The following is a 24,239-nucleotide window of genomic DNA, read 5'->3' on the forward strand; positions in this document are numbered from 1 at the left end:
TGTCAGTGGGGTGTGGGGACACGGAGGGTCTGGCGCAGGAGGCGTGAAGAGGGGCTGGCGGGGCTGGAAGAGGCAGGTGTGAATGGTGCGGCAGAGGCCGCGCACGGCTGGGAGGGATCCGCCGGTGCGGGAGCAGGGGGTCGGCAGCGGCGGCTCCGAGGGCAGGTTTTGGCACTAGTGCGGACGGACGTCTCCGGTCTCGCCRGCAGCCGAAGTGGGCGGACGTGGAGCAAGGCGCCTGGCTGCAGCCCGGGCGGGCGTCACGTCTGGCAGGCTTTGCGGCAGGGCTCAGCGGGGTGCTAGACTCCCCAGGAGCGCTGACRGGACACCAGTCTGCTCCACAGGCAGAGCTCAGAGGAGAAGGAGGCGTTTCAGGCGAGTTGAGGAGAGCCTGAAGCAGCTGAACCTGCAGAGGTGTCTCGAGGGGAGACGAGTGGAAGACCCTCTCCTACTGGTGTCTGAGAGGATTCCGCAAAGGTGTAATCGCTCCCTCTTTCAGAAGCAGGCCCTCAAATGTCTGTTCGTAGCACCGCTCTCTCTGTTTCCCTGCCAGTTCAGGATTGTCCATGAATGCAAATGCAAATATTCATCAAGGGGAGAGCATTGATTAGCAATCAAAATATTTTATGTGGGAGTTGTGGGTAAGCCACACACGTGTGGTTTCTGGAGAGAGTAAAAATGAGTTACTGCGCCTCCTCCTGCTGGCTTAACAAGCTGTATCTCTAGTGCTGTGCCTCAGGATTCCCTGTTGTCTCTCCTGGAATTACAGATGTTTTAGCTGTAGTTGTTTGTTCTCTTGGCAGCTTATAAATCCTCTGCCTGACTTTTCCTTTAGCGCAAAGGCTTTCCCTTGTTTATACCGCTTTGTTAGCTGCCACCGGCCCAGGCAAACATATGCCATCTATTGCCTTCCATGTGAGCAAAGTTATCTTTTGATCTTTCAGGTATGCTTTGTGCAAAGTTTTGTTCTTGTTTTACACTGCCTCCCCTAGCGCTGGATAGGTGTAAGTGAAGGCAAGACTGGCCTTTTTGTTACCTTTCCRCTGGATGCGGCTCCACCTCATTACTGCCTGGGGAGAGAGGGTGGTAGAAATCCTCTTCAAAATTCCYATTCTCCCATTGCGCACTGATAGTATAATGTTGCCATCCGCTTCTCTCCCCTTTTTCACTACATCAGTTCTTAAAAATACTATCTTTACAAAAAAATCCGTGATACTGAATCATGATTCAGATAAATTTCCAGCCTGCATATCCAAAACCTGTGATCTTTAATCAATTTAATCATTATTTTTCTGCTTGTGTTTAATGCTTTGCCATCCACTGCTGTAAAATGCCTGAATTAGGCTGCACTCCGGATGCAAAGGCATGCCAGCAGATCCTTACATTTGCATATATCTGTTGATGCTTCTAGGGCTACAGGGTGGGCAGAGGACTGTCCAGATGCGTTTTTTTTTTCCTCGGAATTAGAGCTTCTAGATRTGTTTGCACTAATATTGCAGTTTACATATACCCAAACTGACTTCAAGCTAGTTTGCTCAGGAACTGTTAATCGAGAAAATGCAGCAGYATGAAGTTCATGTTGTCTGAATATTTGAGCAGCTTTTCAGAGATATTTGCGGCTACCTTTGAACTCTGCTGTACTGTGGCCGTATGACCAAGAGTCTACAAGCAGCTTCAGTGTCTCTGCAGTTACAGCTATGCTGAAATACTCTGGGACTCATGAAAACAACTTACTCCTTTATTTGCTATACAGAGTACTAGAAATGCGTATGGTATTATATGAATACATAATGCTTGATATATTGCTGTAATGACATTTGTTTCCCCGCTCCCAGCATTTTGAGAATCAATCATCAGCCTGTTTTATGGATGTGTTCATTCACGATGGCGTAAGTCAGCCTGAAAAACGCCAACTCCTTATGAATGCCTCATCGTTTTCATTTGCAAAATCATGCGCTGATTTGAGGAACGTCTGTTTTTATGGCCAGCCTTAGACACCCGTGGCCCTGCTCAGAGGGTCGATGTAGGTTACTGAGACGGTAGCTTCCTAGAGCCAGCCCRTTAGATGCTCTGGGCATAGGAATGAAGTGAAATTTAGGCTGGCTGAATACTGTGCTGAACTGTCGTTTAGCTGGAGATGAGTGTTGGCATCGGGAGAAGCCGTGGTCTCAGCACCTCTTCAAAGCTCTAAGACTGCTCTTTGAAGAAACTCACGGCTGAACAAAGCCATGGGGAGCCCTTGCCTTTCCTAAACTAACGCGGTTCTGAAGACGTTCATTATTCCTTATACCAGCKAATGATCTGACTCTGGACTGACAGAATACTACATTAAAATTTATAAAGCACTGTAACTTTTTGTTGAACAGAAAGGGGCTTTTGCCACCAGCTGCTGCTAAAACTAGCAACTTTTCTTCTGTGACTGCTTTTCATGGTAATTATCCTGTTGCTTGTGACCAGTGAAGAAAGTTTCCAAAGAATAGGGTTTTTACTTCGGAATCAGCCAGATGGCACAAGACAGGAGGCATCTTTATGTGCTGCCGCAGAGATTAACTCCATTGAATCTTGGGTACTGAATAAGTGAAACAGCTGCTGCACCTSGTTTCTTATGAGTAAGATGTTTAACTGGCGTACTTCATTATAGCCCCAGTGGAGTCAGCCTAGCCCTGTTTACTTGCATCAGGCAGAGGTTTGACTCTCCATGTGCAAAACTAAATATGGCCGAGTGCTCTATATTGTATCTTAAAGAAATGCAAATGTTTCCGTGAAAGTGTAGCAAACCAAAGGAGTTTACTCTTTTTTTTTGTTTTTTGTTTTCCTCCTATACACAAATAAAATCCTCTTGTTATCAAAGATGGAATAACGTGTATAGATTCCTCCCCCCCAAACTCTTTTTCCTTTCTGGGGTGTCTGTGACCCTCGTGCAGGCAAGACAGTAAATGGTCAAGGAAACCATTTGTGAGGCTGCCAGGAACGGGTTGTTGCTACTGAGGATGGCTTTGAGAAGTTTTCTCTGAAGTAGTTTCCTCAGCTTGAAAATCACTTTTGTCTGATGTTTTTGCCTGTTAGCCTTACAGATGGCATCCYTCCAACGTGAATTAACCAGCAATTTTTAGGAGCCCAATGACTGCAAAAGCTCTGCTTTTCTTCTTGATTTAACATCTCYTTCGTACAGGAGACAGAGAAGATTTAAAAAACAGGTTAAAGCAGTAGCAAAGCCACAAAATTGTCTGTTTGGCTCAGAGCTGTATTGTACCTGAAATTTCTTTAGCAATTTYCAAAGTGATTACATTTGAGTTGGTAGTACCCTTTGCTTCTCAAGTTATTCTTGGGAGATCCATCTCCCTGTGACAGCTACTATTTCAGTGTACCAAACGGGAGCAGTTGATGCAGGGAAGAGCCTGTGCTTCGTGTCATTCTCGCTGGAAAGYTGGTTACAAAGAAGCAGAGTGTTTCAGGATTTTCAAACGAGCAGTATGCTGAGGGCTGCATAAACCAAAATTCAAAGCCTTTAAACAGGCCGTGGCTTAACCAGTACAGCTGGCAGTGGCAGAAGCCAAGTTCATGAAACTACAGCCTGAGCTAATTAATAATTGTTTTATAAAATGCATTAACAAAAGACTCCCACAGCCTCTCCTGATGCCTTGCTATTGAGTCAGGACTGGATTAAYGCAATTAGGAAAAACTCTTCAGTCTCCAAAATAGTCTTCGGATTGCATATCTAGGGCAGTTTCTCTAATCATTTTTGRTTACTGAAAGTTATGGTTGTCGCCTTAAAAATTAATTATTTTTGCCAAATATAAAAGCAAGTCTATTGYGGAGCAAGTTTTGTAGATTATGATYTTCTGTAATGGCTCCTTTAAAAGCTTGAGGCACTATGAAAATTCTGGGTGTTTTATTGATATTGGAAATTGTCCCAAAGTATTCCATCTTGGTTTCTTTGATTTTATTTTGATTCGTATGATGTTTAAGTTTTTAAGCTGTTGCTTCATTATCCTTTTAGATTCAGAATATCAGCTGGGCTAATGTTCGTGTTTCAGCTTTGAAGGGCTGTTAGAGTCTCAGCTTTGATTCAGTCTTGACTACTTTGCATTTGGGTTCTGGCTCAAAGCGGAGGCTTTAAGCCACCTGACTTGATATCAACATATCTTTATAATCAAGATTAACATGGGAAACCAGGATCTCGGYCTTCCTTAAAATTTTTACCACTAGAGGGCATTGACCATCCTCATTAATTTAAATGTTGCAGGAGTAAAGTATTCTCCCTTTAAAGATTTTATTTAACAGTGTTAAGACTCCCGTCTTTTACTGCAGAAAGCTGCAGTCAGATTGGCAGGTTGTATTATGCGTGCGTCCTAGCAAAAGCCAAGCTCGTTTTAGTTGTTGTGCCGCTTGTTGTTTAGAGCTGAAGAACAATTCAAACATGCCATCGCTAACATAGCCCATTTGCTCTTGTCCTTTCATGTCTCTTAGGTTTGGTTTGGGTGTTCCCGTTATTCTGAGAAACTCTGAAGAGACAGAATCCAGCATAAGAGTGTTGAAAAAGCAGATGAGACAAGTGAAGAATCCTTTTGGGTTAGAAATCCCTCATGCTTCTGCAGCTTCAGTAACAAGTCAGTGGWTTTCTGATATGCTTGATTTTTGTTAGTCTGAGTTTCTAAATAGTCCTTTCTGTTTATTTCTTGTTCTAACCCCTCTCTCTTCCTCGATCAGTAGTTCCTTAGAAACATGCTTCATCCATCATTACAACAGAAATAATTATTTTTACACAGCTCACAGATAAGTGTGGTGTTTTTCTAATGTGAAATATTTGGATATTTATGTACTATTTATTATTAATGAAATACTTCCTGCTATAATGGATTTTTAATAATAAAAAGAAAACACTTGCTGATCCCCAGCTACTGTGGGTGGTTTTTGTAAACTTCATATATTACAAAGTATATGCCATCCAGTTAAAAATCTAAGTCCCAGTTCTCCAGTTGTGCTTAGAAGTTCACTACTTTAAAAAGTATAGATATCTCTATATTTCAGTGGAACTATTTTTCTGTGAATCTTTGTGGATCAGAGCTGAAGTAGCCCCTAACATCCTTGAAACTACCTGCACAGAAAGTGAAATTCATGCCCTTCTGCACTGTTGGGGAGTAGTAAGCAAGACTGAGCCTCTTCCACCAACAGAGACATGAAGCCTTCCTGTGAACAAGAAAAGTGCTGGAGCAGTTAATGCATATTCTTTATATCCCCCTTCCCCAACCCCAAAAAAACTTAGTGTTCTGATAACTTGGATTTTTCAGAAGGTTTGAACACTTGAATTTGGCAGAACCTTTCAAGAGTTTTGTTCCTATTTGTGCAGTAAGTGTTTAGAAGTTAATGTGTTGGCTACTCGGTTCTTTTTGAGATCTGCTTCTTTCTTGGCTTCCTAGGTGGGAAGTAAACACTTGCAAATCTGCACCACTGGGCATTTAAAAATCTAGCTCTAATGGCTCAGTCTGGCATTTATCGCACTAAGGAATGAGAAAAGAAATGGAGCATGTAGATCCTCTCCTTATCCTCCCTCTGCTTAATCAAGAGGACCCCATGCTTTCTGAAACAACAGAGGGTGTTGTAGGCCAGGGATCCAATTAATATTATCTAAAGAAGGAATGTCCTTTGGGGCAGGGGATATGCTCTGGTGTCTGACAGTGAACGTGTAAAATGGTACCAGCAGTTAAAACTCACCCTACCTAAAGAGCACATGTGCTGCTTTTGTTAGCTTGATCAGCCATCTTATCTCCTTGCACCCACTTCCTCATCTCTGTTGACTTTCATAAGCACTAAACCTAGCCTAAACTTGAAAAGATTAAATTAGAATAATAAAAATCTGGGACAATGAAGTTGTTTTCTGCCTGTTGCCTTTTTAAGAATCTACAATTAGCAATTCCAGAATTCCTGCACATTGGTGATTTAATGAAGTTAATGAAGTCCTTATCTTCTTTCTGCAAGAGGGTGTAACACTGACACCTGACTGCCTGGAAGACTGTATTCTTACATGCTACTGGGGCTGCAGTGTTCAAAAACTCCACGAAGCGTTGCAGAAACATGTCTACTGCTTCAGAATAAAGACTCCTCAGGCGTTAGAGGATGCTCTATACAGCGAATACCTCTATCGACAACAGTACTTGTATCCTTTTTAAATTTGTTTTGACAAAATATGCTAATTTATTGGCACAGGGAGAGTTGAGACTCATGAGCATTCAGCAGTTTTTGGCAGAATATATTTATGAACACATATGACAAAAAATAGTCTTTGTGCAAACGTCATATTTGTCTTCAATTCCAGAGACACCAGTTGTTTTCCTTGACACAAATAAAGCATAAAAAAAAATGACAAGGAAGAAAAATGTTGTCAGTTACCAGAAGATGCTCAAGTTGTCGATTTTGGCCCAGTGCCTAGATCTCGCTATCCGCTGATAGCTTTGTTGACTTTAGCGGATGAAGAAGACAGAGAAATATATGATATTGTAAGTAATATAAGAATATATTATAGGACTGCTTTATTTAAGTTCTGAATGCTTCAGGAGGCAAATCTAGTCTGGAATAAAATGACTTCCTTTCCTTGGCTCTTAGAATTTAGTCACAAGCTTTGTCACTGACGACTCCATGGCAGGGTGGCAAGGATAATTGTATAAAAATGTGTGTATGCCGTTCAGAAGATGCTTATGATTTTCACAGAGCTCATATCTGCAAAGGTCTTCTCTGTGGTCAGATGAGCTAGGGTTGTGGGGGGTTGCTAAGCTATTTCTCAGTTCTGATCCCATAAACCTGTGGTGGAGCTCTTGAGCTGATACAGTGTTTCGGATTGCCGTTGGCAAAAAAGTAATTTTTTTTTAGCGTTCGCCCAGATACTTGAGCTGATTTCTGGCTTGAACACGAGGAACATAGAAATTACCTTCCTGCAAGAGGCGCGAATCTGTGTGGTTCGGTACATTGTGTCTCACAGTAGCCAGCCCCAGGTCATTTATAGGAAGGTGTGAAAATCCTGCAGCAGACTGATAGGAGATATTCAGCTCCTCAGAAAGGTCTCCTCCTAATCCCTTACAGTCTAAGTAACTTCAGCCTTGTCACATGCAGTTTAATACCCCTTCTAAATCTGGCTCTTACTAGAAATCGATTCTTTCTGGAGCAATGTGGAACATCTCYCATCTTTTTCTCTGTTATTTGGTTGATAAACTGATAACTCTAACTGCATGAACAATAATACATACAAACTCAGAAGCAAGCTGCCTAAGCCCACCAAACCTTCTTCTATACACTCATTTGGAAACTGTTTGTGATCACAGTGGTACTTAGGAGAACTCCTGTGTTCCCTTTCCATCTGATGCCTGTCCATGGTTTCTTGTCACCGACCTTAGGACTGCCTTGCCCCACCATCCTCCCCTTCAAGAGTTTTTTTCCCCCAGCTGTTTCCCAGATCTGCATGTCTATGTATGTTTAGAGCTTGGTTTAGCTTAATATAAAGAAACTGTAAATTTGAGTTTGAATGTGCTTGATATTAGCATGGAGATGAATTTGTAGCACCACTTTTTCRTTCCTTAACTCAGAAGAAAGGGATGGAAGGAAAGTGAGGGAGGTATTTTTCCCCTGGTTTTGGAGGAAAGGAACATGATTGGAATCTGTTAATGTGGTCAAAGAAATAACTGTACCTGAACTCCTTGCAAGCCAGCTAATATTGAAAGAGACTTGTGAAATGCAAGCGTGGTAGGGAAAGGGACCTTTGCCCCTGCAGCCAGTATTCTGTTACCACAAGGGATGGTATGATTTCTCACATCAATGCATGAAGCTCCATCTTAAAANTTTTTTTTTTTTTTTTTTGTCTCCGTCACAGATGATGTTCCAGAATCTCTTTTCTGGGAGTTAGAAACTGTCCTCTAATTTTCATCCTGAATGTATTTGTGGCCGTATCGTACCTATTTGGTTCTATGCCAGAACTCTCCTCTAGCTCCAGAAAACTAGAATGAGTAAGCATAGAAGGCAGTTACAGAAATGATTTGAAGACTGCAAGGGCTGAAGTGGAAGATTTAGGTCTCAGGCCTCATGCATAAAACAGAAGACTGAGAAGTAGCTTGATTATGGTGTACAGGTATTTACATAGAGAGGAAAATATCCAGTGCTCATGGGAAAGGGATTCTGTAATCAAATACAGCATAGCATTTCTGCTAGATTATAATATATAGTATAGTATATAGTATAAATATATATTTCTATATGATAGGATAGCATTATAAGGGGACAGTAACTTGAAGCTGAAGCTGGAGACACTTGCATTAGGAAGTGGTCCTACTCACAGTTCAAAAAATGGGCTAGATTTCTGAACAAACTATTAATTGAGGACACACAGTCATTGAGAAGGTACTTGTGTTATGGTGGGATGCCGTAATGCAAATACACTGGTGCGCTGAGAGCAACACTCACAGCAGCTGTGAGGGTAGCAGAGCACCGGAACAGGTTGCCCAGAGAGGTTGTGGAGTCTCCTTCCTTGGAGATGTTCAAAAGCCATCTGGACTCAATCCTGGGCAATGTGCTCCAGGTGACCCTGCTAGAGCAGAAGGKTTGGACTAGATGATCTCCAGAGGTCCCTGCCAACCTCAACCATCCTGTGATTCCATGAAGTTAGCTTTTAAACTCTTATTATCAAAATACAACAGCTGTCATTTTAATGGAAAATTAATAGCTTTTGAGTTCTAAAACTAAACTAACAAATCTTTATGAAACTATATGTTACATTGTGATTTTTTWAAAAAAATCTTATTGCCAAAGGATAGTAAATTCATTTAGTATAAATACATATATATGTATATGTACACATACATTTAATCTCTGCTTTTAATTAGCCATATAGTGGCTTTCGAAGTGCAAGTTTGATTTGCCATGCTCATTTGAAAAAAAAACAACCAAAAAACTATCTTGCAGGTTTCATTTCTCAYATGACAGCTTCTGGGAACGACAATAATATTGAATTTCACTCTTTCTTTCCTTCCTTCTGGGGCTATTATGTAATTTGGGCAGGGAAAGGGTATTAAACACAGCATGCAAGCTTAGAGTGCTTTTATTTTCAGAAAAGTGAAGTGACAAATTAGGTGAAGTGAAGTGAAGTCAACCCATGGGGTCCTCTAATAATCCTTTTCAGTGAATTTTGTCTTGTGCTTACTCAGTTTACAAGCCAATCAGTGACACTTCTAAATGCTTTTTGGAGTCTAAAAAATAAAGTCTGTGTGTTTGTGAGGGAAGTGAGAGAGAGAAGTGGAGAAGATTTTGCCTTTTATATGTTCCCCTATAAATCTGCACTCAGAATTCAGTTGACAGTGTTATTTCTTGTGTTGGAGGCAGGCTGGATTGCAGCTGCGGAAGAGTGCACTGTATTGGATTTAGGTGCCCTGCACTTGCTTGGGGCTAGATTACTGTAGGCAAATCCTTGGATTTTATCAACTTCACTTCTGTCTAGGAAGGGCTCATCAGAACTTAGCCTCTGTGCTCAGAGGGGTCTAGGAGCTGCTCCTCCCGGATGAAATTATTATGCAGGTAGCTGCTACGAGGCACATGCATGGCTATGTAAGTCCTACCTCAGCTGCATAAGCGTGTAACGTCAAGAGGACTTCGTGTGCTTCGGTGCTTTTTGGTTGTGCCTTGCTCCATTAGGTAAGAGCAGTGAGAGTGACTCCAGTGTAAACCGTCCTTGGCAGAACTCCGTATAAAACCAGTTCAGAAAGCTGAAACTCCGCAAAGCACTGTCTTATGCCACATACTGTTTTTACCTTGTCCAGCATTTTTTCTCTATACTTAAAGTCAATATTGTTGCAGCCCTGATTGTCTAAGGAAATTAGCAGGTCAGAAGAACAAAGTAAATATGCTTTCAAGCATACAGACCCTGCGTTCTATACAAATCAACAAATCATGTATGTGAAAGGTAAAAGCGTTAAATAAAACCTTTTTTTTGGTAGATATCAATGGTGGCTGTAATTCATGTTCCTGACGAGAGCTACAGACTTTCCTGCAGAATATTATATCAGTATCTACTTCTAGCCCAAGGTCAATACCATGATCTTAAGGTAAGCTGAACTGAGCATGAACTGAGTCTTGTTTTACTTGGGCTACAGTGTTAAGTTAGTTTGTGTAGGCTTTCAGTATACTAAGTTAGTACAAGTCTTTTGTTGTCATGCAAAGAACCGCTAATAGTTAAAATTATTTTATTAGTTAAGTAATTTCAGCCAAAGCTGCTGTGCAAAAATATTTTATATGAAAATACTAAGAGTACCTAGATTTGTTTCTAGTCTACGMGTCCCTGTCTGCTTATTAAAGCAGTAATAACTTAACTAGCTGTTGAATGCTTCCTCCCTATAGAACATTTGTCACCTGTATAGAACATTTGCTAGTCTCTCAAATAAGTGCTTTCTCCTATTTTGCCCTAGTGATTGGGAGGAGCGTCTCATCAAAATCTCAGAAGTCTCATTACTTTTTGCTTTTCTCCCTAAAATCTCCTTTTACTGCAGTCGTGCACAAAGATTAGGATTCTGCGTAGCACAGAGCAGAGATTAATCAACRTTCTCATCATTCCTGTTCTGTTTCCCATATCTGTGCGTATTGTGGGACGATCTTTGTTCTGTTCCTGTTAGGTAGTTGATGATGTGATTCTATACCATTTCTGTATTACTGTGATAATGAAAATAACTTACAATATTGATCAGTTAGACACTTGGCCAGATTAATTCTGTTGACTTTATTAGCATTCATTCAGAAATAGATTTGTCCCAAGAAATTTTTGTCCTGGCCATTTTTGACTGAAGTATTTGTTCCAGGTAGGCTCTTTCTCTTAAGCTTTATTTTCATGTATTGTTACCATTATAAAAATACTGCTGAAACTGTGGACAGAAACAACTGTGCAGCTACATTTTGAAGTGTAGTTGTGTACTACGCACTACTTGGGCACCTTTGTGTGCTTATTAGTTTACTGGCTTTAGTAATGCATCATGCCCAGAAGAATTAGCGCTTCATATAAAATAAAACAAAAAGGAAACAGAGGTTGCAACACAACGGGAAGCAGAATGGGTTGAATGAAGTAGATTTGAAGGCGTGGTGGGTACCTGTTTGGCAGAAGGGGATAGAAGCATCCCTCCAGGCATAGAGAATGATATGCCAGAAAGCACAAAGCCGTAGCGTTCAAAATCTGTGCAATTCTAGTAAGGTTCATGCATGTACATTGATTTGATTCAGCTAAGATTTGACATCTTATCCTTAATATTTTCCCGGTGTTTTGTATCATTCAATGCATCTGGATTATATGTAACTGAAGTCTGAGAAACTGTCTTGGCTCACGCAAGAGCGAGTCTGTCACTATTTCTCCCAGTGGAACCCGATGAATCTGACCTAGCGCAACCTGCTTGGCATGTTCAGGTGTGGGGGGAGAGTTTGTTGATTTCTGCTGATTTTTTTTTTGTGTGTGTTTATGTGTATTTTAGCAACTCTTCATGTCTGCAAACAGTACTGCACCATCTCTGAGCGATACTTCCCCTGGTGAGGCAAGCACTGACAGAAGCTTGCTGGAAAAGGTCGGGCTGGCCGAAGATGAATCAGAATTGCATGAAGAAAGTAGTAAAGACTGTGTTGTTTGCCAGAATGGCACAGTGAACTGGGTGCTCCTCCCCTGTAGGCACACATGCTTGTGTGATGGCTGCATTAAGTATTTTCAGCAGTGTCCAATGTGTAGGCAGTTTGTTCAAGAATCTTTTCCACTTTGCAGTAAAAAGGAGCAAGATGAAGATGAATCARCCCGTGTCTTGCAAGATGTTCTCCYTGGAAGAGTTTTTTAATGGAGRAAAAAAWRGAAGAATTGAGTTGTATGCTTCAAGATTAAATGTAGAAAGCAGACTGTTCATGGAAGGATATGTAGCATTAACTTGTAGGGTTTGCTTTTAATTGTAAAATAATTTTCAGTTTCCTTATTCATCTTTGCTCCATATGCCCACAAGAACAGTACATTTCTCTCTGCAGTGTGGACAGGACAAGTGTGTAGGATATCTTGGAAGGATGTGATTATTTTTATAACTTCTTACTAGTTTTTCATGGAGTATTATTGGAGGCTATTTTGATTACTAAATTTAGTTTATCTACTAACAAAGAATAAAACTTACAAGTGGCATTGAAGTGCACACAGCTCTTTCTATATTTATTATATTTAAAATACCAGAGCAATATATCATTTTAATTCAGTATAATTTAGAAACATTGCACTTTACAGAATGTGACAAATGAAGGAAAGTAAATCTTCATTGTTAAATCCATGTATTTATTTTGTAGATGAAGGCTGGACTGTGGCAGGAGCTGGGAGTTGAAGGCATTCAGGACACTAAATGTTTCTGCTGTTTTGAAGGGGGGGGGGTGAGGGACCTGAGCCAAAGCCCACTGGAATCAGTGGAGAGATTCTTGTGGATTATTGTTGACTTGAACTGAACCTCACTGATGCTTTCAAGCTTGAGCCTTCACAAAGTTATCTTGAGGTGCAGGCCTTCAGCCTTGTTAGCAACGGGCTATAAGAACTTGCTCTCCATGTAAATGTTAGCTAATTACTCCACAGAGTGGTAACTTGGGCAGTGTTGCTGCGTTATTCTTACAGGAGTAGCCCGCTTTTGCAAATTTCCAACTTTTGTATTTGCAATGTCAGACTGGATGAGAACAAGTTAACTGTTTACTTTTTCTTCCCTATCAGTAGTCCCAGGAAATTTACTTACTCTAATAAAGAAAGAAGCTAAAGAACAGAAGAAAATATTTGTTTGCAATGGTGTATTGTCAAAAGCAATAAAAATGGCTTGTTGAGAAGAGAAATTGTTGTTTTGCTTCTTAAGAGAGAGCCAAATTCTCCTAAAGTAAGACAGGCCAGGGTTTCACATCTTGCTGGTACGAGACACCAAAATACAAACACTTGTTAGAACCAGCAGGAAATGGGGAGTAGTTGCTCTCTTTCCCTCTCTTGTTCCCTTGTAGCTTTGCCCCACATCCAACTCCAGCACAGCTGCTTGGTGCCAGGGAAAGGAAGCCGTGCTCCAGGCTGTTCTGCTGCATTCTCCTGCAGCTCCTTTATTGGTGCTGACTTCTGTGTGTACCTCCAAAATAAGGAAGGAAGCTTCCCCTGCACAAAGGTATTCTATCTTAATCTTTCCATCGTTCTGTCTTTTGTTTTGCCTTGACCCTGCTTCCAAAGTCCTGGTAGTCACTTCTGAATAAGATTTAGGTAGTCATGCAAAGAGTAATGTTTAGTTGTAGAGACAGGTAGAGGTTGGGAATTGATGCATGTGGCCACAGATTTCCAGCCAGTGATCCATAGGCTATTTGCAAGACAATTTATCTAGTTTATGTAGGGTCACCTTCCTTTCAAGGAACATCTCAGGAATAAACTGCTGGCCAAATCCACTCTTCACTTGCACTGTGTGTCAGACAGTAATTAAATACATAAGTGTCTGTGAGGACTGATTGGTGCTTGCAGAGAGCTTCTGATGCCAGAAGGTTCTGTATAGAAATCATCATGGCAAAGAATGGTGGATATGCAGCAGTTCAGGAGATTGAGAACAGCAAGAGGAAATCCAAGAAGAATGTAATAACTGAGAGGACCCGTGCTGGAGGGAGTGCTGACTGCACCAGGGCCATGCCACAGGTGAGACCGCAATACAGATGAGTTGCATCACATTGTTGTTGCTCCACAAGCAGGCCCAGAGCTGCCTATGTTAAGAGAGAGTATAGAGACCGTAAACATCATGCAGTGTCCTCAGCACTCAAGATGAACCACAAAGGTGTGATGAGGACTTGACAGACAACATCCCTTGTCCTCTGTCACCACAAGTAATCCTGACCTGAACGCTTGGAGGCTAGCACTTGGTGCTAGTATGTGAGTGTGCAAAAATGAGTATGAAAGAAAGAGTGGGTGAAATCATTCTTCTTTAAAATAAAAATCTCTTTGTCCTTCCATGTGGCCTTGCACTGAGTTTTGCTGCCTTGGTTGCTACATACCATCAAAGACTTGGGCATCGTTTAGTGTCCATCCTTGGCAGATTTGCTCTGTCATTTGCTGATCCTCTGCTCTAATCCATCTTTGCCAGAAAAGTTGCTGAAGGCAAACTAGCGCTGATGGAGGTAGCTGCTGACTTTAGCCTCTCTGTGTCACTAACTCTGTTTTACTGCTAAATGGGAGCAGTTAACATGAGGATGGTGGAACTAACTGTTCTTCAGACTTCCCTTCATGCCCACRTGTCGCTGTTGTGAAATGGAGAGCTGGTATGAGTGGTTCTATGCCTTCATGGGCTCCCAGAAAAATTAATGTAGTGACCTCTCCACAGATACCACCAAAGAGCCTGAGCCATGACAGTGGCTGTTCCCAAATGAGCAGTTTATACTTCCTGCATATGGGATAGCGGCCACACAAATCATTACTGCAAGGGAGCAGTTGGTGCTGCCCTGGTTCTAATCTGGAGTCGGGCACTGCTTGATAGTTAACAGATACTTAATTTTGTCCATATAGATGATCAGAGAAAGAGGTGTCACTTACTATGAGACCACAGTAGTCACCAACAGCACCGATTCATCAAAATTTCCCAACCAGTCAGCGTGATCCAAGCTTGTGGGCTTTTTTACTCTCAAAGTAAAATGTTGTTCCAGTAAACTCCCCAGAGACTTGCCTGGTCTGTCTTATCCTTCAACCAGTTGATGCCAGTTTTAAATAATAATGGCCAACAGGATGTAGCTGTTCTGACCTTCCAGACCATCTATTTACCGTTAAGTCTGTCCCAGCTTTTCCTTTGTTCCATGTTCTTCTCTTAATAACGCTTTCCAGAGATGCTAGTTGTTTTATCAGATCTAACAAACTTCCTTTCTGGCCCAAATCAAAGAGCTGATTGAGAGTTATAAAAAGTACAGTAGCTGGCTTATTACATTTGCCCATCTTCTAAGAAGCCATCTCAAAATAAAGACCAGGTGAGAAGTAAAAGGAGCTCATCTAAAGCTGCCTTGGGTGTCCCTTGGTTCTCTTAAAACAGGGATTCAAGACACTAATAGAGAAATAAAATCTTCCCTGTGATCCACAAAAACACAGTTTATTGACAGAGGCTGTGCTGCTCTGTCACCCTGTTGTAATAGAGGTAATATAATATTCCTCATTTACTCATGACAGATGATGTTTATGGATCTGGTGATGTCAAGAAACATGCAGACTTCTGGCAACAAGGCTTGCTCGTTTTCAGCAGCGCTGGGGTATTACAAACTTGTAACGATTTTTGTTGCAGGGGAGAGACAGGAGGCAACCCTCACCACTTGGTATCATTCATTAGCTCTACTCAGAGCCTAGGCTTTGAAATGAGTTGATCAAAATAAGTGATATTATCAAGAGAGGTCCCATGGTGCCTTTCCAAATGTCAAGGTGTGGACCATGACRTGGATATTTTAGATAGTAGATAAAGTAGATAAAGTTCCTCTGTTAGGATCTTCCTCCCTTCCTCCCTGCCCAAGTAGAAGAGAAATAAAAGGAGGGAGACAATTCTGGTCAATTCATCTTGAAATGGGTCTTCCCCTTCCTATAGGGAATTCAGAATTCCCATAAGGCATTCTGAAAGCTAGCTAATGCCCTGACCCCTACTCTTTACGGGCTAAAATGGTGCTGCCTTCTACTGCAGACCCTATGAAGCTGAGTAAACACTCTAGCAATAGGGCCTGGTGGGTACTGATTCTAAACTGGGCTATTAAACCAACCACCAGCRCTTCTGGTCTTTTACACATCATGATTCAGTTTTATGAAATCAAATGTATTTGGCCTTTTCCGCTGTTCTCAAAACACCCATGCTAGCCTCRCACTGTAACTGTGCTCTTTTCTTAGTGCTTGGTACTCTAATTGGTCTCATCATCATCACCCCAGTTGACCACTGACCTTTAGCGGACCACAGCTGTGCGCTGAGCTGTCAGTAGCCAACGCTTGGTATCCTGCTATTCGCCATCAGGTAAGAAGGGAAGGGGGAGTTCAGTATCTCCTGTTTCGGCGGGTGTGAGCAAGTCAGAACCCACGTACACTTGTTTGTTCAGCTCTGGTAAGACCTTCCCACTGAATCTGATTAATTTGATTTATTTACTTGCTAACATCTAACTTAAAGGTACGGTAAAAGGAGCCAGGACTCAGTGTCAGAGCCTCCGCTGCTAGTCTGGGCTCTGCTCAGCTCCGGCACCCACAGAGGGACCGAGCTCTGCACGGCCAGCTTGGGGATCACCAGCCACGGAAGGGCTAGGGCTGATGTGCTCAACATGGAAGTCTCTTCAGTAAGTGGCCACCGGTCACGACTTGCTCAGTTGTCCTGGTATCCACGATGAACCAGAACTTGCCTCTGTCGCTGAAGTGGACATGCGGCCCCTGCAAAGTCCCTGGTGTCCTGGGTGTTCATGACTGGTGTAATTAATGCCTGCAATAGCAGAATATTGTCTGATACAGCAGAAGTCCTCCTCTAGCTGAACCATTAGAAAGCCTCGGTATTGCCTTGTAGGAGTATGCTGGGCAAGAAGTGGCAAAGAGAAACCAGGGATTATATTTCTGGACAACCTTAAATAGTATTACTACCGATTTAACGTTGCATTGACCGGGCGCAGTGGCCCCGTGATGCAGGTGCATTCCCGACCGCAGTTATGAGGCCACGACCAAGCATGGGAGAGCCCCACGCAGTGCTGGGTCCCCCCCAAAGCCATCACACCCCGTGCCCTACAGATTTGTAGGAATATGCAACACTTACACAGAGGCACCTTTGTCTGGAGCCAGCTGCATCTACACTAGGAGAGAGACACTGTTTTAATTATGCCATTGTGTAATGGGAATGATTTAAAACAGCAAAAAGCTATATGTAAGGAAGTTCTTAAGACTAGACAAAGCCTTCAACTGAGACRGCTGTCCAAAGAGAGGAGTTGCTCTCTTTCTCCTGCAATATTTTGAAAAGCAACGACATTATAAATTCTCGCTGAGGTTCCTGAGCCTTCACTAGGGTTCAGGGAAGCCTGAGAAACTCCTTTCACTCCTCCTCCCTACATGTCCTCCTCAGCCAGAAAAAGGGCAACGGTGTGACGTTTGCCATAGCCATGACATGACAAGTCACTGTGTTCACATTATTCAAAAAATACCTGTACTACCTATGCAGTGTTTGGATGCTCATGCGAATCCCAGAATTACCCCCAGGGGACCAGCAATAAATGATCTGGACTACTAATAGCTACCTGTGTTTTATTATCCTCAGTCCGCAGTGTCCTTGTATTGCCAGAAGATTTGTACCCCGAAAGCTTTTTTTAGGTTTTAGATGCCTCCTCGAGGTTTTTGTCTTCATCGCATGAGAGTTTTCATCTGTTCCTAATATTTTTTACTCTCCCATTGTGTAGCCGCTCCACATCTAGTATTTCTTGGCGGATTTTTAATAGTAGCTGTAGTCAGGGACTGGTGAAAAGTCTAATGCATCACTTATCTCTCTCATAGCGCTATTTATTTCTGCGTCTATCAGCTTCTTGTGAGCAATATTTTAACAAACAGGCTAGAGGGAGGATTGCTAACTTGTGAATTATCTTGATAGTTGTTCCTTTTTTTTTAAACTCCGCAAATGCTGTTGAGTTCAGAGAGCTCTAAGCAGTGAAACCCCAGAGACCCACCGGAGATCTGCTGCTTCTTGGTTGATCAAGTGCAACATAGATGCGATGCTCTGAGGCATTAGATTTTGGTCTCCGGTTCCTGAAGGTCCTTGATCTGCGAGGGTTTCCCCTGCAGGGAACGAGCCTGGGCTGCAAAGCTCAAAATACATCGGCTTGCTGGAAGCCTGGGGTGGGATGTTGCTGGCATCGAGGCTGCGGATAATTGCTGGAATCAGGGAGCCTCGAGGGAGTCAGAAGCTGCTTTTCCTCATGTGACTGCTCTGGTTGCCAAGGTTAGCAGACCCCTTTCCACGGCGGCGCGTTTCATTGATCAAAGTAAGAATAGGGCAGCGATTTATGGCACACGACAGCTTGAAAAGCAATGCTTCTCACCAGACGCTGCCATCCACAGCGACAAGATCGACAACCCAGCTGCTGCCTTTCTTTTGAAAGCTGATTTCTTCCTAGGTGGCCAGTACTCGACCCTGGCAAGGGTGGCTGTAGCGTCATCCAAATCCTCCTCCGCTGGGACAACTTGCTCCGAGGCCAGCTTAAATCACACAAGAAGAAGTTACCCTTGGTTTTGCTATAGGACCAAAGAAGGATATTTGCCAAGAGCTGGTGGATTCAAGTTTAAGAACGGCTATAGCTTTTCCAGTCTTTTGGTCTTTAAGTATCTTACCAGAGACATGAGAATGTGTAAATACATCGGCCAGCTACAGTTTTCCCTTTCAGCCCCAACTTCTTAACAAACTCTAAAGAGCCTCCATCAAGTCCAGCAACGTTTCCTGCTCTATCACTAACAAACCATTTGCTGTCCTGAAAAAGCTATGTGATGGTACACAGGCCTCCTGACACTCTGCGATGTTTTGATGGAGCCATTTGTATCCTCCACTTGGGCAGGATTTATCCGCTCGTACCTCGGTGCCCCAGGGCCGCSTGGGTCCAACTGTTGGACCTCCTTGCAGCAATCCCCGTGCTAGCTGTAAGGAACATCACTACCTGCGGTGGGCAGTGCCAGCAGGGCCAAGCTGTTCCTATCGCCCAAAGAGAAAGACCAAGCGAGGAGCTCGCYTTCCCGGCTGCTGCCCTAACTCCCCCTGGTTGTTCTGCATCTCGAGTGCTCCTCTCCCAAAGGTGCCCGTAAAAACAGTGTCCTCCAGCATAGCCAATATTTCCATYGTCCCACGTAATTGGATGGCTACCGAAAGAGCTGGTGGGGACAGAGAGGTGGCTGAACGCTGGTGAAGCTGGAGGCAACCATGGAGAACCTAGCAGTTTAGAAAGCTTTGCCCCAGCAGCACCAATTTTAACCACAGCTATCAATGCTGGGATATAATTCATGTTCTCGTTATTTTAACTGTGTAGTTATCTATGCTGCAGATAGTGGGACGAATCCGTACGAGGACAATGCAAACCCAAAGATAAATCACTGATTTTCAATCAAGAGCCTTCTTTCTCCAGATGAACTCCTAAAAGCACAAGGCTAGCAATAACTTGCAGTTTTTGCAGTCTTCTGTGTGTCTCACACTTGGAGCAAGATAATCCTTCATACCAGGATTTGGAGATGGACTTTGGTCAGGCTGAGTCAGGCCAATATCAGTCTGATCTAACAAGCTGGTGCAAATCTAGATGCTACTTATGTGGCTTTTCCTGAAAATTGCGTATCTGGAAACACGAGCAGCGGAATCGATGAGAGCTGCTTCCTTCTGCGTTGCCCGCCGTGTGCTTGCTTGGATTATCTGCCGCTTCGCAGGGCGAAAGCACGAAGGTTTCCCTCCACCCCAGCGTCCGGGCTACATCTAACACCTAACSCAGTCTGGCAACTCTTACGCTCTCAAGGAAATTCTTCTTAAATCCCCCTCATTTTGTTCACGCTGGGCACGCTGTGTTATTAATAATTAAATGCAAAAACTCCCTTAGTAGCTGTGCTGCTGACACACATCTCGAGCTGGAAACCGGCTTCCAAAGAGCATCGCTTGCTTAAAAGGGGGTAGCGAGGGACGCAATTTCCTTGCTGGTGCTAATGCAGTGTTCCCGTCTGCCGGGGAGCCGAGCGGCGCAGCCGAGCGCGGCCTCCGCAGGGACCCGCGTCTCGTTCCAGCAGGGCCATCTGCTTGCGCTCCGAGTCCTCCAGCAAGCTGCTCTCATTAGCAGCGGCACCGGCTGGAAGGGGCTGGCGAAGGCTGTTGTAGGTAAACACGGCGCGAGGAGATGGGACGCAGCCACGCGGGCCTTTGCAGGGTGCGCGGGAAGCGGGGCACGGCACGTCCCACCTCCGGCGGGGTGGGACGGGATGCGGGGTGTCTCCCCCCTGCAGAACCCCCCTGCCCCATAACCGCGCTGCCCCCAGGGCCTCTCTGCCCTCAGGCCACCTGGAAGCCTCCGTTTTGCAAAGACAAATCCTGCAAATACTCACTTGCCGTTGCTGGGACAATTSGGCTGCGTGAGGTTTTACGATGCAAAAGCCTACGTTTATATGCGCACCTAAGGGGCTATTTGGAACTGGAAGAGCAAAAGGGGACTTTGCTGCCTGTCTGGTTAAATAAATGTCCCGTGTTCTCCTCTTCTTTAGCTAGTCACTAACTCTGGAGGCGTCACAGGGCTGTGACACATTTGCAAGGGTGCTTCTTTGAGAGCCGTTAGTTAAGCTGATTTATTTTGCTGCCTCTGCGTCCCTGGGGGCCCTGCAAGCAAACCCATCAGCCGCCGTGGGCCGAGGTGGCACGACGGCAACGGCGGCTGCCAGGGCTCTCGCAGCACGGCGCGGTGGCGTTTTCATGGGCGAAGTCGGGTCTTCCCAAAGCAACCCGTCGACGGTGGCTAAGCAGCCCGTACAGCGCGAGCACGGCTTCCCATGCGGAGCGGCRTTCCCTAGCGCCTGCGCTGCTCGGCAGCCGCTGCTTGGTGGAGGTCCTCATCCTTTCTCCAGATCACTACGTGGTTAGACAGCTTCAGCAGAGATGAGCAACTGCTTCCTTCGAACCCATGAGCAGTCGAGAGTCCCTAATTCGCTCAGACCACCCGCTTGGCTGGTATTACTGCAGGATGCTTGTTTTCTCTCATCCCCCTCATCTATTGAGGCATCAGGGTGTTTCTTTTACCAGTTACGGGCACACTTATATTTTTTAATTTCCATAGAAACCTCCGAACACTGTAGGACATGAGACCCTAATGGAGTTCCGGCAGGATCGTGCTCCCCCAGGATCTCGCTTAGTTGGGGCGCCACGGAGAGCAGCCGTTTGTAATCTCCTGCGGGCTCAACGGCAGGGCACTATCTGCGCTCCCGGCGCGTGGCGGCCTGCCCCGCGCTCCCTGTGCTCTTACCGGTGGCGCATGGAGCCCCGCTGCCCGTCCCCACGCAAGCGGTGCCCCCCACGGTGTGTCCTGGCAGCTCCTCAGCTCCGCACCAAGGCGGGGATGAGCGAGGCTCTTTGATGGACCGTTTCTTAGGACGGAGCGGCGGGATGCGGCAGATGGCTGCGGTTTGCTGGCGAGGATCTCCTCTCACGTTCGCTTAATTAGTCACAAGACATACTGAAAGCTGAGGCATGTTACATGCAAACTCCTCAGCATCTCCGTGAGCTGGAGCGTTTGCGCGTGACGTATCGGAGCTGTCGGAAACGACGCTTTGCACAGAGCGATCCCCATCTCGCGTCCTCCCCTTGGGGAGCTCACAATCACAGGATGGCTGAGGTTGGAAGGAACCTCTGGAGATCATCTAGTCCAACYCCCCTGCTCAAGCAGGGTCACCTAGAGCACATTGCACAGGATYGTGTCCAGGTGGGTGTTGAGTATCTCCAGAGAAGGAGACTCCACAACCTCTCTGGGCAACCTGGTCCAGTGCTCTGTCACCCTCACAGTGAAGAAGTTTTTCCTCATGTTCAGATGGACCTTCCCGTGTTTCAGTTTGTGCCCGTTGCCTCGCGTCCTGTCGCTGGGCACCACTGAGAAGAGTCTGGCTCCATCCTCTTGACACCCTCCCTTCAGATACTGACCTGCTGGCAACACTCTTCCTGATGCAGCCCAAGGTACCATTGGCCTTCTTGGCCACAAGGGCACATTGCTGCCTCATGGTCAACTTGGTGTCCACCAGCACTCCCAGGTCCTTCTCCACAGAGCTGCTTTCCAGCAGGTCAGCCCCCAGCCCGTACTGGTCTGAGCCTGGACACAGCGACCAGCGTTCCCCGTGCCCAAGGAGGAGCCGTCATCCCCCTGCTGCTCCTTTCCCAACACTTCTCCCTGCCTCTGTCTCTGTTCCCCAACGCCTGGGGATGGCGCACGAGGCCCCACTGCCTGCAGAGCAATGGGACCCTGCGGTGGAAAATGCTGCTAAGGCACCGGCACTTCAAGGCGTGTGTGGATCACACGTCTGACATCTTTCTCCTGTGCCCACAAAGAAACACGTTTCGCACCTTCAGTTTTGCTTAGGAAGCGCTAGGCGGGCTCGTGCTCCCGGCCTGGCAACATCGGTCAGGCTCCTGCAAGCGCAGGGCTTGCGCTTTCCCTTGTTTTCATTTCTCCTTCCTGGAGGTACCTGCAGCGTTCATCCCACCAGGCAAACAAAATGTGCAGCGCGCATCGATGGCCCGAATGGCAAATCCTGCCCCCCGACAGGGCTAATGCTCGTGGCGTTAACCCCTCCGTGCCACTGACTGAGCCCAGCAGCGGTGGCACCACCGAGGACAGGACCCGACACTGAGCACCAGGCGTACGAACATCGAAAGCCAATTTGCACCATGCGGTGCTCGCGCCCCCAAGACTTCTGGGGTAAAATGCTATTGCTCCTGCGGCCTGGGAGGTGCGATCCTGTGATCCCGCATCGCCAGAGGTGGGACCCATCGGATGTGGGATCTGTCAGAGGTGGGATTTCCCGGCGGTGGGGTCCATCGGAGGTGGAACCCGTCAGAGGTGTGATCTGTCAGAGGAGGGACCCGCCAGAGGTGTGATCCTTTGGAGGTGGGATCTGTCGGAGGTGGGATTTCCCGGCAGTGGGGTCCATCGGAGGTGGAACCCGTCAGAGGTGTGATCTGTCAGAGGAGGGACCCGCCAGAGGTGTGATCCTTTGGAGGTGGGATCTGTTGGAGGTGGGATTTGCCAGAGGTGGGACCTGTYGGAGGTGGGACCCATCAGACGTGGGGCCCATTGGACATGGTTTCTGTCAGAGGTGGGACGCAAGGGATGTGGGATCCGTTGGAGCTGTGATCCGTCGGAGGTGGGACCTGTCGGAGGTGGGATCTGCTGGAGGTGGGATCTCTTGGAGGTGGGATCTGTCGGAGGTGGAACCTGTCGGACGTGGGATCTGTCAGGGGTGGGATCCATCAGAGGTGGGATCTGTTGGAGGTGGGACCCGTGGGACGTGGGATCCATCGGAGGTGGGACCTGTGGATGTGGGATCCGCTGGAGGTGGGACTCATTGGAGACAGGATCCATGGGAGGTGGGACTCACTGGAGGCGAGATTCCCCAGAGGTGGGATCCACCGGAGGCGGGATCCGCCGGCGCCGTGATTCCTCCGCAGCCCGCTAGATGGTGGCTTTCCCCAGCGGGACCCGAGCGGGCCGGCGCGACCTGCAGCCCCGGCCGGGGGAGCCCCGCGCCCGGCTCCGCGGCCCGCTCCGCCACCCGCCGCCCCCGAGCGCCACGGGCCTCCTGCAAGAGCGCGCTGCCGCCCGGAGCCCCTGCGGCCCCAGCTACGCTGCCGTTAAATGCACTCATAGCGCACGTTAAATGCACCCTCCCGCTCCTCCCACGCGCTCCGGCAGCTGAAGGAAGAGGAGCAAAAGCCCCTTTTTTGGTCCCAAGGAAAGGCTGGGTCCGTCAGCACAGCCGTGGTGGCAGAACCTCCCGGCCCGGCCCAGGCCTGAGCTCCTCTCTTCGGTAAGAGCACCAGGGAGTTTATCACAAACCCGGCCTGGTGGGGGGTTGGGGAGGGCAGGGGGTAAGCCTGGGGGTTTCCCTTCTCGGTAATCCAGCAGGAAATTCAACCCCAGCTGCCGATGCTSAGAGCGCCACGCAGGAAGGGGGCAATTCGCCGTAAAATCATTGTAGGGCTGTTGGTTCGGAGCCGAAAATATTTATAACCGTGCGGCTTCTGAGCCGCTGGTGGCCCTGGCGGAGGTGCTCCGGCCTCCGGCCCGAAGGCCTCGCGCTTAGGTTTGGCTCTCGGTGCAGAGACGGGGTTCTGCGGCGAGTCCGGCACCTCCGGGAAGCGTATCCCTGCCGTATCCCTGCCGTATCCCTGCTGTATCCCTGCCGGCTGCCCGGGGCAGGGACCCTCTCTGCCTCCTACCCAGGGCCGGGGCAGGCGCCACGGCAGCCGCTGCGCTGTGAATAATTATAGGCGCAGACCGGTGGATACCATCGCTCTGCAAATCAATAATCAGGCGCCCCGCGAGCAGGGCAGGGGCCGGAGCGCGTTGCTGCTGCACGCGTGTGCGGGGCGCCTCGCTCTGCGCGGCTTGCCCCGGCGCCGCGACATCGTCATGGCGCTAATCTGCTTGTTATTTTTCACTCCCCTCCGGGCGGTGCGAAGCGTTTTTGGGGGGGATCCCGGGGGATCCCCGCTTTGCAGAGGTGC

General features: G+C 46.4%; 1 protein-coding gene across 5 annotated transcripts; it reads left to right on the forward strand.

The window, feature by feature from the left end:
* Positions 1 to 326: 326 nt before the first annotated feature.
* Positions 327 to 12,299, forward strand: CGRRF1 (cell growth regulator with ring finger domain 1). 5 transcript variants are annotated; one of them, XM_026056062.1, is made up of 6 exons: positions 327 to 477; positions 4,471 to 4,610; positions 5,980 to 6,157; positions 6,350 to 6,497; positions 9,975 to 10,082; positions 11,490 to 12,299. In XM_026056062.1, the coding sequence occupies exons 2-6, from the start codon at positions 4,547 to 4,549 to the stop codon at positions 11,838 to 11,840; spliced, it is 849 nt and encodes a 282-aa protein (XP_025911847.1). In that variant the 5' UTR covers positions 327 to 477; positions 4,471 to 4,546; the 3' UTR covers positions 11,841 to 12,299. The 5 variants fall into 5 exon arrangements, with proteins under 5 accessions (XP_025911847.1, XP_025911844.1, XP_025911845.1 ...); XM_026056059.1 differs by lacking the exon at positions 327 to 477 and adding an exon at positions 1,147 to 2,431; XM_026056060.1 differs by lacking the exon at positions 327 to 477 and adding an exon at positions 2,468 to 2,609.
* The last annotated feature ends 11,940 nt before the right edge of the window (positions 12,300 to 24,239 follow it).

This window comes from Apteryx rowi, unplaced genomic scaffold (genome assembly GCF_003343035.1).
Source record: "Apteryx rowi isolate R43461 unplaced genomic scaffold, aptRow1 scaffold_13, whole genome shotgun sequence".
Taxonomy (NCBI): Eukaryota; Metazoa; Chordata; class Aves; order Apterygiformes; family Apterygidae; genus Apteryx; species Apteryx rowi.